At 44.8% G+C, this 15,006-nt stretch overlaps 2 protein-coding genes across 2 annotated transcripts in view; one reads left to right on the forward strand and one right to left on the reverse strand.

Moving 5' to 3' along the window:
• ippk (inositol 1,3,4,5,6-pentakisphosphate 2-kinase) overlaps positions 1–7,936 on the forward strand; it is an 18,358-nt gene extending 10,422 nt beyond the window's left edge. The window contains exons 4-14 of the mRNA XM_037679728.1: positions 581–647; positions 1,207–1,325; positions 1,748–1,837; positions 2,199–2,257; positions 4,383–4,455; positions 4,560–4,712; positions 5,018–5,138; positions 5,445–5,580; positions 5,655–5,757; positions 7,101–7,195; positions 7,340–7,936. Coding sequence (XP_037535656.1) covers positions 581–647; positions 1,207–1,325; positions 1,748–1,837; positions 2,199–2,257; positions 4,383–4,455; positions 4,560–4,712; positions 5,018–5,138; positions 5,445–5,580; positions 5,655–5,757; positions 7,101–7,195; positions 7,340–7,577 — 1,254 coding nt within the window. The 3' untranslated portion in view covers positions 7,578–7,936. The remainder of the gene's footprint in view (positions 1–580; positions 648–1,206; positions 1,326–1,747; positions 1,838–2,198; positions 2,258–4,382; positions 4,456–4,559; positions 4,713–5,017; positions 5,139–5,444; positions 5,581–5,654; positions 5,758–7,100; positions 7,196–7,339) is intronic.
• Positions 7,937–9,745: 1,809 nt separating this feature from the next.
• The window catches only part of LOC119412046 (centromere protein P), a 106,377-nt gene continuing 101,116 nt past the window's right edge, over positions 9,746–15,006 (reverse strand). The window contains exons 6-8 of the mRNA XM_037679023.1: positions 11,622–11,701; positions 11,457–11,548; positions 9,746–9,895 (exon numbers count right to left, since the gene is read on the reverse strand). Coding sequence (XP_037534951.1) covers positions 9,747–9,895; positions 11,457–11,548; positions 11,622–11,701 — 321 coding nt within the window. The 3' untranslated portion in view covers position 9,746. The remainder of the gene's footprint in view (positions 9,896–11,456; positions 11,549–11,621; positions 11,702–15,006) is intronic.

Raw genomic sequence — 15,006 nt, forward strand, 5'->3', positions numbered from 1 at the left:
TGGATGGATGGATGGATGGATGGATGGATGGATGGATGGATGGGTGGGTGGGTGGGTGGGTGGACGGATGGATGGATGGACGGACGGATGGGTGGGTGGGTGGGTGGATGGATGGGTTGGTGGGTGGATGGACGGATGGGTGGGTGGATGGATGGATGGGTTCCGATGATCTTTCTGAGGAAAAAGTTCTGGTCAGCATCAACACGTTTCTGGTTCTGACCCAGTTCTGACTTCTGAAGGGTCCAAACATGTCTAATGTTTAATAAATGTAATAACTCTGAGTTCAGGAACAAACTGCTGCCAGTCACTGTGGGACTTCCTGCTTCCTCAAATATTTTACTGACAGGCTGCCGTCACAGGATGGTTTCCCTGGTAGAAATCTGAGAACGCTTCCAGAGACGTCCAAACCAGTTCCTGAAAACAGAACATTTCACGTGTGCGGAGTTCTCGGGTCTTCTCTGGAGGCGCTGAGGGTTCCCCTCGGCGAGGAGCGTTTTATATTTATACGTTTTTACTAACACTCGGTCGACACGGAGGCTGATGTTTTACTGACAGAGCCCTGGCGTGCTCCTCTCTGCAGGAGGTGGTGAAGCTGCCGCTGGACTTCGTTCGACAGCTGTCAATCAAGATTCAGCACCTGCGACCAGGTGAGACCGAGACGATCGCCTCCGATGAGCCACAACAAAAGAAAACCTCAAACTGTTTATGATGATAAAATTGTTTATTACAAAATGATCAACTTTATTTACAAACATTTGCTGCTTTTAGCTTTTAGCTAGCGTTTTGTTTTAGCAGTTTGCTACGTTTAGTTTAGCACTACGTGTAGCTTTTAGCTGGCGTTGTGCTACTTTGTTAGCATATTCCAACTTAAAGCTAGTGTTTCGTTACTTTTTGCCGTTAGCTTAGTTTCAGCTGCTTTAGCTGACGTTCCCACAAAAAGTTCTGAAGTCGTTTTTTTTGGACTGGCTGCAGAACCGAAGACTTTATTTCACTGACGGCTGCAAACGAAGCTGACCTTTGACCCTGAAGTTAGTTTGAAATTGCTGCAGCTCAAAAGATTCTCAGCACGAACACGGTTTATCTGAAGGAAACTAAACCCGATTTATTTCACTTCAAATAAAAACGGGCGTTAGCGTCAGCCGCTAACCGTATCGCTACATGTTTATGGACCAGATGACTCTGACGTTCCACCTGTGCACGTTTCAGCGTGGCGCTGCGACAAGGTGATGGACATCTACAGCGGCTGCGCGCTCTGTCTGCCCAACCTGACGTCTCCGTGTCCCCAGCCTCCGACCCACTCGCCCCCCCTCTGCGTCGAGATCAAGGTAGGACTTTAACGGCCTCAGGGCGCGAACGTTTGCCGATTCAAACACGTGAGTTCACTCCGAGTAAAATAAACATTTCTTCTCACGACCTGCTGTAAAGTTCATGACCTTTACATAAACAAACATTTCATATTATCGATACATTTTTGGACATTTTGATGTTAAAATTATTCAGAAAATGTTAAAATTTCAGTCTCAAAATGTGGAATTTCAAAATAAAATGTAACGTGTAATAAATGAAACGTTTGACGTCCCTGAGATCTTTTAAAGTTCTGCAGACTTTCTGAACGATTCATTTATTTATTTATGGATGATTTTTCATTTAGTTTCTGCTCAGAGAAAAACTTCAGAAAGTCTGAAGAACGTCCAGCTGCCTGGAAATAAATACACGACTGTTTGTTTGTTTGTTTGTTTGTTTACAGCCTAAATGTGGCTTCCTGCCGTCCCCCAAACACGTCAGCAAAGACATGAAGACCAAAGTGTGTCGTTACTGCATGCACCAGCACTACAAGGTAAACAACAACAACAGGTCTTGATGTGGAGCGGGTCGATCCGGTCTCTGTCCTCAGACTTTTAGTTTGAAATGTTTTGGGTTCAACAAAAGCTCCGTCTGCTGCTGAAGGAACCAAAACAAACAGAACTCGGGTCCGATCCGTTTTCTGTCGACTTCAGAACCGTTCTGTGCAGAAAACAAACAAAGCTGCTGAAACAGGAAACGTCCTGATGGACCTCGTGGTTCTGGTTGATAAAGATCTGATGCTGAAACGTAAAAATATTCATGACTCGTTGGGTTTCATTGATCTGTCAGTTCTCCAGAACAGACTCTGACCATCAGAACCACAGGTCCGGTTCTGATCTGTGCTTTGTCGACAGGTGGCTCACGGGAAGTGGAAGAGACGCAGTCTGTACTGTCCTCTGGACCTCTTCTCAGGGTGAGTTCAGTCAGAACCGCTTTATTAATCATCCATGGGCCGAGCCGAGCCGGGCCTTGACCGTCCCGGAAGGTGCAGCTTCTGAAGCACACGCTTTTTTTTTTTTTTTCAGTAAGAATATTTTTATTTAACTTTAAATGTCCAGTTGCTTCATAAGAGTTCAACACGTTTCTGTAAGTCACACAGTTACATTTACTTATTTATAAATATAATTTACTCATTAATAAATATAATTTACTCATTAATAAATATAATTTACTTATTTATAGATATAATTTACTCATTAATAAATATAATTTACTTATTTATAAATATAATTTACTTATTTATAAATATAATTTACTCATTAATAAATATAATTTACTCATTTATAAATATAATTCACTTATTTATAAATATATTTACTTATTTATAAATATAATTTACTCATTAATAAATATAATTTACTCATTTATAAATATAATTCACTTATTTATAAATATATTTACTTATTTATAAATATAATTTACTCATTGATAAATATAATTTACTTATTTATAAATATAATTTACTCATTGATAAATATAATTTACTCATTTATAAATATAATTTACTCATTTATAAATATAATTTACTTATTTATAAATATAATTTACTTATTTATAAATATAATTTACTCATTTATAAATATAATTTACTTATTTATAAATATAATTTACTTATTTATAAATATAATTTACTCATTGATAAATATAATTTACTTATTTATAAATATAATTTACTCATTGATAAATATAATTTATAAATATAACCACAGTGTTAATATATATAATTTAGTTGTATATATATATAAATAAATATATAAATAAATAAATATTAGTGCTGGGCAAAGAAAAATAATAATAATCACGGTTAATCTAAAATATTTTTGTGATTAATGTCATTAGTATGTGCAAAATTAAATTATGACTTAAAGATGTTTAGAACATTTTTAAGGTACTGTTTTATATAAAAAAAATGTTTAATACATTAAAAAGGCACTTTTTAACAGCAGTGTTCAAACATTTAAAGTATTTCTAATAACATAAACATGAACATATCAAATATGAAACCAAAGCTATTTGCCAGAGTAAAATGTTTTTAGTTCATTTTAGAGAGAGAATAAAAAAATCCTTCAAACCCGGAACCACAATCATAAAATATTAACAACAAATTCAAAATATACATGTTTGTTCTGAAATATAAACCTTTTTAAATCAGGAGCATCATGAACCGTTTACTCCTGATGCTGCTCAACAATCCAGGTAGATAAATGTAACCAGGTGAAGTCACGTCGTCTGAACAGATTCTTCTTTGTTGAGACGTTTTGTCTTTTGTTCAAAAGAGTCTTCTTTTCTGAGGACGTGCTAAAAACAGAACTCAACCAGTTTCTGACAGAACCAGTATTGACATGTAAAAGGAGGACCATCAACCTAACGATCGTAAGAACTTTGTTGTATATTCACCGGGGGACGAGTGATTTTATTGATGTTCTACAGATTATAGGAGAGGAAGTGAGAGAGGAGTAAATCAACCATCTTTAAACGGGGCGGGGGTCTCCATGTTCAACTGTCACACCTCCTGTCACTTCATCCCTCTGTGAACAACAAGCAGCCATGAGGACTTTAAAGACCAGACGTCCTCCTTTTACATGTGAATCGATGTTTTCTTACCAGCGTCACAGGCAGGAAGAGTTGTGACGTCAATCATCAGCAGCTGTCAATCAATTTGTAGAGCGAGATAACATACATTTACAAGAATATAATAATTATTTCACAATGAATGTATCTGTAGTTTTTTATTTTGCAGCACTTTCAGCTGAATGCATGCAGCTCAAAACTTTTTCTGTAACTACAGACATTAATATTCTAAAATACGAACGGTCTTGGAGCCGGTTCATCGTTTTTATTCACAGAAACGTCATATTTTTAAAGAATACATCAAATGACTCCGTCGGTTGACGAGAAGCGTTAATTCAGGCGGCAGTGGTCGAACTGTGTTGTGTAAATACGTCACAATGTTTTAGCTTCATGTGGTCGTACGGGCCAGGCCCAGGTTCTGAAGTCTGAACCGGACTCTAAACGTTCGTTTGTGTCTCGTTGTTCAGGAACAGACAGAGGATGCACTTCGCCATCAGACACCTGATAGAGGAACCTCAGAACAACTTCAAAGTGTTTAAGGTGAGACCCGGGTCGGCTCTCCTCAGAGGAGGACGTCGGGGAGAACTTTTTGGCATCGACACGACCCTAAAGCTGAACCGGACCTGTGTGGTTCTGTGCTTCAGGGCGGTCAGTGTGTTTACAGCAGTAAGGAAGGCGGCGACGACCCGCCGGACGTCAGCGTCCTGCTGCATCACCTCAGACCGTACTTCCAGGGCGGGAACAACCGGATCAACGGCCACATGACCGGCAAGGCGGTTCTGAACGACTTCATCCAGGTAATCCACCGTACAGATCCCGAGACCAGAGTTCAGAACCTGAGACTCTGGTTCTGACCCTGAGTCTCAGGTTCTAACCTTGAGTCTCACATTGAAACTTGGACTTTGAGACACTGGTTCTGACCTTGAGTCTCTGGTTCTGACCCTGAGTCTCTGGTTCTGACCTTGAATCTCAGGTTCTGACCTTGAGTCTCAGGTTCTGACCTTGAGTCTCTGGTTCTGATCCAGTCCAGTTCAGGTGAAGAAAACATCAAAATGTCTCCGAGCTTTATTTGGATCTTGAAGGGTTTTGTTCTGGTGTTCAGGTTCTGGTGAATGCCCTGCTGAGCAGTGGGGGCGGAGCCAGAGGACAAGTGACTGACATACGAGGAGAGGGGCGGAGCTTCTGTCAGGCTAGCCTGTTAAACAAGGAGCGGATTCGTCACGGTCAGAAACCAGTTTTTAACGTTTCTTTTAATTTTTATAAAAGTTTTTTGTTTATCCGTCAGGAGCAGAGCTGGTTAAAAGTTCTGGTTCTGTTTTTAGTGTCATTAAAGAACCCGTCTGGACTTGTGGTTCTGGACCCGTCAGTTCTGACAGTTTAAAGTAAAATTTGAATCTGACAGTTCCTGGTTCCAGAAACGCCCTGTTTACTTTGAGAACGTGGGTTTGGGTTTAAAGTGTGCCCGGGCCTGTTCTGTGTGGTTCTGGTTCTGTTTTCACGGATCAGAACCTTCTGTGTAACTCCTGCAGGATCTCAGGGTTTACCCAGCGACAGCGTTCTGTTCCGGATCCTTCAGACCCAGATGTTGGACACGTTGGACATCGAAGGTCTTTATCCTCTGTACCGCCAAGTGGAGCAGCACCTGCAGGACTTCCCTAAAGACAGGTAGAACCCGCCCCCCACCCCCGGTTCTGGTTCTGACAGGTACATCTGGTCTCTGACGTCTTCCTGTCTGTCAGGACGCGGCTGCAGATCGACGGACCGTACAGCGAAGCGTTCCTGGAGAAGGTGCAGAAGTGTTCGATGGAGGACGACGGCTCGGTGGAGTTTGCCGCTGCGAAGGTCCGAAGGTTTCCGGTTTCTTCCGGGACGTTTTACCAACAGGAAACTGTTTTTAATAAACTCCTGACGTTCGTGACAGACGACCTCAGAGGGTCGAAACTAAACGTTAAAGCTGAAACGCTGCTTCAAACTAAAAGTACCGTCATTTCTGGACTATTGAGCGCATCCTAATATGAGCCACGCCCACCCTAATATGAGCCACGCCCACCTAATATGAGCCACGCCCACTATGTTATTTTGTACATGTATAGGTCGCGCTCGGGGAGTGGTGGTGCAGAGGTGGAAAAGGCGAGCCTGTGATAATAAGGTTGCCGGTTCAATTCCCCAAACAGACCACATCAAAATGTGGGTGGGGAAAGTGAAGCATGCACCTCCACCCTCATTCCTCCCACTCTGGGCCCTTGAGCAAGGCCCTTAACCCACACCATCTGCCCCCCCGGGTGCCCTGGACGGCAGCTCTCTGCTCCACACGGAGGCTGTGGTAGCTCGGTGGCTTGTGGTGTCAGGAAGGACCTCCGGACTAAAATCAATCACCAGGTCTTCGTGTGACAGTTCGCTGTGGCGACCCCTGAAGAAGGAGCAGCCGAAAGAAGAATAGGCCGCGGGTGTCCACGTTGTAACACGAGATATTTACACAGAAAGATTTTGAAGCTTTTAATTAAATACGTACTGGTAACAAACACAAATACGTGCAGTAAATGTTTTTTCTGAACGGTGCCGGTAACAGCTGGTGAAAATAAATAAATAAATACAGCAGCCTACCAGGAAGTCACTGATCTTCATCTTCCTCTTCCTCCTGCTCCGCTGTCAGGATCCACTGACAGACTTGAGCTAAAGTTGCTCTGCACATGCAGTCCCCCCCCCCCACCCCCGTTTCATTGGTCCACCTGTTGGGTAATTTCATTGGTCAGATTTAAATCTTAAATCTTTATTGATACAGTTCGTCTCACTGAGTCAGGAGGACCCACCCCCCAGGAGAGACGTGTACTGGGCAGAGTGTGATGAAGCTAAATGTTTTGGAGGCATGAAGCACGTTGACCCGTCAAAAACTAAAAACTTTGATGAACTAGTCGCAGCATTGTAAAACCCACGGGGCTCGAAGCCCGTGAACAAAAAGTAACGGATTACAGTCCGGAAATGACAGAAAATAGTTTGACCTGAACACGGCAGAAAATAAAAACCTGCTGCTTTTACTTGAAGAACGTTCAGCTCACGGAGAATTGATCTGAACTCGGAACAGGAGGAGGAGGAGGAGGAGGAAGAGGGGGTCTACATTTTTTAAACAGAAAATAAAACTGAGGTTGCTGGACTTCCTGTTTCAGTTCTGTTGTCTTTGTCTGCAGATCCATCAGTACCGGATCGCCATGACAGCCAAGGACTGCTCCCTCATGGTGGCTCTTGTTCCCCGCGGTGAGGAAGAGGAGGATGATGATGAAGAGTGAGTTTAATCTGAATCTTGATTTATTTAAAGAGAAAATGTCTCCGTCCTCGGCTTGTTTGTAGCTTATGAAGACTTTTTAGAACCAGGAGGCGGAGACTTCTTCCTTCCGGTTATTAAACCTTTCTCCTCCTCCTCCTCCAGTCTCTCCTCTCAGAGAAGACCCCTCCGGTCTCCTGCCTTCTCCTCCTCGGTTTCCATCCTGGACCTGGACCCGAAGCCGTTCGACAGCATCCCCCGTCAGCTGCGCCTGGACCAGAAGATCGTCTCGTCTTACCTGAGAACCGGCGGTGCCTTGCCCAAGGGCTCTCTGTCGCTGCTCCCCAACATCATGGCGTCTGCGGAGAGGGACGACCGCACGCTGCTGTTCCACCCCATGTGAGCCGGGATGGCGCCGGCTCCGATCAGGTTTCCACAGAGTCGGGCTCTGGATCCGGAGCGTCGGTTGCCACGGTGATCTGGTTGAGAGGCGACCCATCGGTTCTGCCTCCAGTTGTCTTTACCCATAATGCTTTGCACCACCTCCAGCAGATTTTAATTGTCAACATGTAATCTGAATGGAGTCGATGAAAGGCGGGGCCAAAAGATTGTTAAAGGAAGAGTTCACCTCCAGGGTCAAAGGTCATCAGCCTCTAAAAACCACTAAACTTTATTTTTACTAAATAAAACTAATAACTCTCTTCAGAGGGCAGATTATTAAAGAGATTAACGTCTAGATTCCAGTTGTCATGAGATGCCTGAACAGGCGGGCTTGGTTCTGTAGAAACGGATCAGATGTTCAGGTTTGGTGTTGGACTGAAGATCTGCTGGCTTTAAATATTAACCCTTGAACCCACAGAACCTAACAAACCGGATTGGACCAGGAAGCTGAACCAGCTGGAAAAGGTTCTGTTTGACCCACACTGACATCTAGTGGCCCAGTTGGAGAGAACCATGAACTCTGGGTTCTGAGGTTCTGAAGACTTCGCTTGTCCGACTGAGAAACAACAGAACCGGTTCCTGAATATTCTTAAATCCAAACTTCAGCTCTTTCAGATTTCATGTGACGATTCTTTAATGTGGGAACAATCAGAACCGAACCGTTAACGTTTAACCCGGATGGAGAACGGATCCATCAGAACCCTTCGAACCGCACCAGCCGGAACCGCTGTTGGGTTTCAAATCAGAAGCACTGAAACGGTGAACTGTTCCTTTAACTGCTCTTCATTTTGTAACAAAGTGCCAACAAACTTCTGTTTTCATTTACAGTCAGAATTCGTCTGCAGCCGATGAGCTCAAATCGATGATAGCTGGGCCCGGTTCTGTTCGGACCCGCAGTAAAACCAACAGGTTGAAGTTCTGATGAAACTAAATCTTGTGAAAAGCTTCGGGTTGTTTTAAATTTCATTTGATTAATTTGTGCAAAGGTTCTGTTGGACGGTTCTGATCCGGTCCTGGGTTCTGTTGGGTTTACAATTCGGACGTTTTCCTCTGCTTCTGCCTTTAGAAGGAAAACGTAAACAGAACCAGGGCTGGTTTAAAACTTTTACACGTTTAACCTGTCGGGTTGGACTCCGAGGTCAAAGGTCAGAACCAGAACGTGAAGATAGGTCCGATCACACGCAGCTGCACGCCGTTCCCTCATCGATCTGAGCTTTGAGCTGCTGCTCTGCTGGTTCTGGTGCCATACGTGACTTCCTGTTGTTTGTTTGTTTGTGGGCGGGGATGTTTGTTTACCTGGTTTTGTTACAGACTGCGTTCACTGATCTGTTCCTGTGATCGCAGCCCTGAACTCTGATACCTCAAACTCCTGCCGACCCAATCGGGTCGTCTGGCGTTTAGAGAGGAAAAAAATGGAGGCTTCATACAAACTGGTAACACTTGACCTCACTTCCTGTCGGACGGCGTCCGCCCCGCCCCCGTGACCTCACCGGCCAATCGTTGATCAGCAGCAGTCGTGATCTGTTCGGCGCAGCCACTGTGGGTGCTGTCGTCACGGAGACGGAGCGGACCGGACAGAACCGAGCCGACCACTACGAATCGTGTTAGAGCACCGCCGCCAAGGCTCATGGGAGCGATTGATCATAGAAATAGGAAGTTTGATTATTGTTTAATTCCAACTGACTCGTAGAGAAACTTTAACACTAAAAGGTTTTTAAAATGATGCAAAATAGGAAAAGTGATTTAAATTTTAAATCCAGACAAAGTTTCAACATCAGAGGCTTCGTCCGTGAAATCATTTTGGTTTTGTTTGGCTTCAGCTTCCGGGAGGTTTAAGTTACAGAAGCAACATCTTTTCAGGCGGTCATGTGACGGCGAGCTGCAGCCTGATTGGTCGGCTGCCTGGGCGTCGCCGTTCGAGTGATGCCTGCAAACTTTTAATACTTTGTAAATAAACAGAGGAATCTATTTGAGAATACAAAGGCCACTCAGCTGTCGGGCTTTTTGTATTTAAATTATTTATTTTTGTAGACTTTGACTAACGAGCTCCGCTGACTCAGTCGAGATGTTTCTTTAAAAAAAATAAAGATTTCTACGAGACCAAACTGTTTCCTTCGTCTTTCTCTCATCGTCAACCTTCTGTCTGAACGCTGGGTTCTGGTAAAAGCCCGGTGGCTCTGACGACGGCCTCGATGGCGGCCTCGGGTCCCAGAACCCTCAGCAGGCTCTGGAAGGCCTTGGCGGCGCCGCCTGCTGGCTGGAGGGGGAACATCTGGAGAGCTGCAGGGGGAAGAACATGGATCAGAGAACACCTTCAGGTTCTGGATCAGATTGATCAGAAAGAATAACCTGATGCTGCTGCAGGTAGATAAATTAACGAGGTTAAGTCAGGTCCTTTTGACGGATAAAAAAAATGTAAATAAAAACTTGAAACGTTTCATCTTTAATCCATAGGACTTCTTCAGTCTGAGGAGCTGCAACAAACTCAGTCTTATAACCAGCAACTTCTCATAGTGGATCAACAGTTTGCTGCTGACCTCCAGAACCAGCTGTTCACATGATGAAGGACCATCAGCCTAACGACCGATCGTTAGTGCCCTGATGGCTGCTTGCTATTCACAGGGGCCTGAGTGATGCTAGCAATAACAGCAGTGTAAGAGGGACAGTTGGACATGGAGGCTCCACAAACAGCCACTGGCCAAAAGGATGGCCCAGCACAGAAGAGCAACATCATCAGGCCAGGACTCTGAGGTCTACACTCATCTCCAGGCCAGAGGTCACTCTGTCAGGGATGAAGATGTTCACATCCTGGACAGAGAAGAACGATGGTTTGAGAGAGGAGTAAAGGAGGCCATCTTTGTGAAAAGAAACCGTCTATCGTTAAACAGGGGTGGAGGCCTCCGGGTTCAACTGTCCCCCTCTTACAATGCTGTGATTGCTAGTATCACTCAGCCCTCTGTGAGTAGTAAACAGCCATCAGGGCACTAACGATCGGTCATTAGACTGATGGTCCTGTATCGTGTGAACTAGTTCAATTCATTTTATTTATATAGCGCCGAGTCACAAGTCGTCTCAAGGCACTGAAACATTCATGTACATAAAAGTTCTGGACGTCAACAACAAACTGCTGATCCGCTACGAGGAGGTGATATTTATAAGACAGTTTGTTGCAGCTCCTCAGGCTGAAGAAGTCTTTTGGATAAAAGATGAAATTAAACTATAAGAATCTGTTCAGAGGACCTGAGTAAACCTGGTCACATAAATTAGAATAAATTCATCTGGTTCTGAAGTCTCGGACCGTCAACATGTTTTCAGATGTTCTGCATCTCAATAAAATATCTTTAAAATCAATAAAGAATCAATTGTTTTTGTAAACAAACAAAAACATTTTAATAATAAAAAATTTTCAGGAGCTCGTTAAGTTTCTGTGCGGTGAAGGTCGTGATTTATTCAGGTGCGTTCGGTTGTAAATGTGGATCCAAATAATTCTCATAATTTTATGTCTCATGAGACGTGAGCTGCACTTTGTGTTTTTGTCTGCCTGTCGTATTAGGAGTGCTGTGACCCTAACGAGCCACAGGCTGCGGCTTTAATGCTTTGGATTCTGCTGAAACGTGTTGACGTTTGATCAGTTCAGATTATTAAAATAAAAGTTCCTGTTGGGCTTCGGAGAAGAACCGTGAGGGACGTTTCACATTTTATTGACAAACCGTCCAATCAGAGCGAGCGCGAGTCCTCAGGACCAGCCAATCAGAAACATTAACGGAGGAAGCGAACCAACGACGAGCCTGACCGGGCGGATCCATCTCTGTCAGCGGTGTTGTGTTCAGTTTGGTCTCACCTTCTTCTGGGATCTTCGGCAGCAGCTGGAGGTTCGGAGCGACGCTTCCTTCAGTGGAAACCTCCACAGACCAAAGAACGAAGAGCACGCAGCTGCGGACACAAGCAGAGGATTCAGAGGCGGTCGGCTCGGTTCCAGTTGGGTTCTGTCAGGATGAGTTTTTACCCAGGAAGCTCGGGGTGCTTCAGGCTCATGACCTCTGACCTGCAGCCGCCGGGAAGAGAGACGACCGACGGAAACTTCTCCTGCAGGAACAAACCACAGAAACAGATCCAGGATCAGTTACTGAAAGACGTTCAGGAGGGGAGTCCACATTTAATGGATCAGTATTGCCCGCCGCTCAAAGCTGGGCGAGCTAAACTTTGGGGTGGTAGTAGCTGAGAGTCATCTCCAACGCACAGTCCTCAACGTTTCACGAGATTATTCTGAGGTTTTGATTCGATGGGCGACGCGTCTCCTCCATGTTGTTCAAAAAGACAGTTTCTTCGGAAGAAGCCATTGTGGGTGGTACCCTCGATGGCCCCGCCCACACAACCCAACTTGCTAACAGGCTGTCAATCACAGTGTTACGTTACACTTTTATTTAAGCCTGAGCGTTTTTTTAAAATGTATTTTTGAACAAACGCACAAAGAACCACTTGTAAACAATTATCTGAGGTGTTGTGTTTATGTGGGCGGGGCCTAAACAACGGTACTGGAACCAGACACCAGAGGGTGCTCGTCTCTTCAAGCTTCAACTTCCTGCTTCCAGCCCCGTCTCTAGTAAACGTGGATCAATGGGTTTTCTGTTTTTCTCCAAAACACAACTCGAGTCTAAAGGCTGCCGGTAAAGACGGCGGGCGATATGCATTCCTCTTTTATTCTGACGTCTGCACTTTGAAAATGTTCTTGAAACCAGTTGCAGGACTCGTTGTGTCCTGCAGGAGGTGCTGCAGCACCTGCTTCACTCAGAGGTGCTCTGAACAGAACCATGAAGCGGACCCACAGCTGCTCGTTGAGGTTCTGATGATCCTGCAGATCTGTGTGTGTGTGTGTGTGTGTGTGTGTGTGTGTGCAGCAGGAGGAGGGGGTGTGTCCAGGTGACTCACCTGGGACTTCACATCTGTTTAATCTGAACTGGACCAGACCAGAACCAGATCTTTGGGAGAATCATTTTAGCTGGTCCAGAATCAGCTGAGGGAAGTCCTGGTTCTGGTCTTTTCGTTTTAGAGCAGACTCTTCTGGTTGTGCCCTCACAGCCCACCAATACGTCCAGTTTAAAGTGCATTTCTAACATTTTGTGGCAGAGTTCAGTAGTTTCTGATCAGAACCAGAACCTGCAGGTGACCATTCCGACCCGTTCACATTCATGTCAGAACCTGGTCCGAGGGTGAAACCACAAATCAGAGACTAAACTAAACCTAAAGAGAGAATGCTCATCACCTGCACCTTTTCAAATACGTCAGCCTCAGAGGTGATGGGTTGTGCTAGCGGAGGTCAATTAGCTGTGGCGGCCATCTTGAATAAGTTATAAGGACTTTCTGAGCGTTTAATTAAAATCTGTCCACTGGTTCATGAGATATTTTGCTAACAGAGACAGTTACATGATAGCCCACCTGTCACGGCAGCAGGTGACTTGATTTTATCACCTGCTGCTGTGAAAGGTGGGTGATCATGTAATTGTCTGTCTGTTAGCAAAATATTCCTTGAACCCCGGACAGGTTTCAATAAAACTCAGTGGATGGTGATTACCTGATTCAAAATGGCCGCGGCAGCTACTCGACAGATCTTGAGCGTGGTAGTAGCTGAGAGTCGTCCCCCGCAGCTTCCCTGAGGGCTGACAGCTCGGTGGAGTTGGTGCTGAACCTCCCAGCTCCGAGGCTCGTTGCTGGTTTTTGGGACTTTTATGAGATTCAGTGATTCTTTTCATCAAAGTGAAGAAATAAAAACGTTCAGAGTCCCAACTCCTCGGAACCGATCTGATCCAGAACCAAACTTTGGGTTTGATCCATCAGAACCAGGCGATTCAAATAAAAACTGCTCCCTGACCTTTGACCTGCAGGTGAACTCTGCTCAGATATCCTGCAGCCTGTTGGCAGCGTCTTCACCTGAGCAGGAAGACACATGTTGGACCTGTCTCACCCGCCTCCCCCTTTTCCTCCTCCGAGCAAAGCTCTAAAACACACACACCATCTCACTCACACACTCCTCAGGAGGACATCGAGAAGAAGAGGAGCTTCGAACTGACGGTAACAAAGTTCATGTCTGTTCGTCCTTAGCTCCTCCCCCATTGTCTGTCTGTTGTAAGCCCCTCCCCTTTAGTTTGTTTGTCCTCCTCTCATGTTTGTCTGTCTGTCCTTAGCTCCTCAATCTCTGCCACTTTGCTTTAGCTCCTCCCCTTTGACTTGTCTGTCATCCTCAGCCACACCCCTTTCTGTCACCATCAACCCTTCGACTTTAGCCCCACCTCTTTATCATCAGCTCCTCCCCTTCTGCCCACAGTCCCTCCCATTTTCTCCAGTAGCCCCTCCCATTCCGTCTGTCTGACTTGGACCATTTTTAGCATCCAGCTCTGATTCCGACGTAAAAGTCACGGGACCTTCAGGCACCAAAAACTGGACCTGCAGCAGCACCAGGTCTGATCAGCAGTGATGTCATCAAGTGGATCAAACCAGTTCTCTATAGAACCTTTAAGAACCGGACTCACCAGCAGCGCTGCTAGAACCACTTTAGTCTGGGGGGTTCCTGAAAGTTGGTCTGGACTTTGTTCAGGAAGATTCCTGAATCTGAACCAGAATTTTAAAGAAAAGTTTAATAAAATAAAAATTAAATAGAAGGAGATCAAACACAAACTAAGGGTCAATCTGGGGTCGTTTGAGCTTCAAAGCAGAGAACCAGAACCATCTGTTCTTCATGCTGGACAGTTCTCCATCTGAGCCCGTGCATCCAGAACATGAATATTTTCCACCCCCTCCCTTCAGTGTTCCTCAGATTTTCTCTCTTTGTCTCCCATCGATGTGTGGCTTTCTGTCGGCCGAGAGGAGGAGGGCGGGCCCACGAGCAGAACCTCAGAACCTGAGGAGCTGAACCGGACCGGACTCATGAGCAGAACCTCAGAACCTGAGGAGCTGAACTGGACCGGACTCATGAGCAGAACCTCAGAACCTGAGGAGCTGAACTGGACCAGATCCTGTCTTCAGTCTGATCTGAAGAACTGAAGGCTGATTGTTTTAAATCTCACTCCACTGTGACACACACGTTTATCTTTATTCTGGATCTCTGTTGTTTATTTATTTTTTATTAATCAGAAAAAAATTAAATCAAATTTTAAAAAACACATGAGGCACAAAAATAAACTACAAATAAACTGATCGGGAACAAAAAACAACAAAACACAAAAGTATGGAGATTATCAGCTGAAGAGAGAAACCTGCAGATTAATGAGAGCAGAACCTCCACCATCCAACCATCCATCCATCCATCAAACCGTCATCAACCATCCAACATTCAACCACCATCCAACAATCAATCATCCATCCAACCATCAACCATCAAACCATCATCCAACATT

Source organism: Nematolebias whitei, chromosome 7, assembly GCF_014905685.2.
Source record: "Nematolebias whitei isolate Nwh7 chromosome 7, NemWhi1, whole genome shotgun sequence".
Lineage (NCBI taxonomy): Eukaryota > Metazoa > Chordata > Actinopteri > Cyprinodontiformes > Rivulidae > Nematolebias > Nematolebias whitei.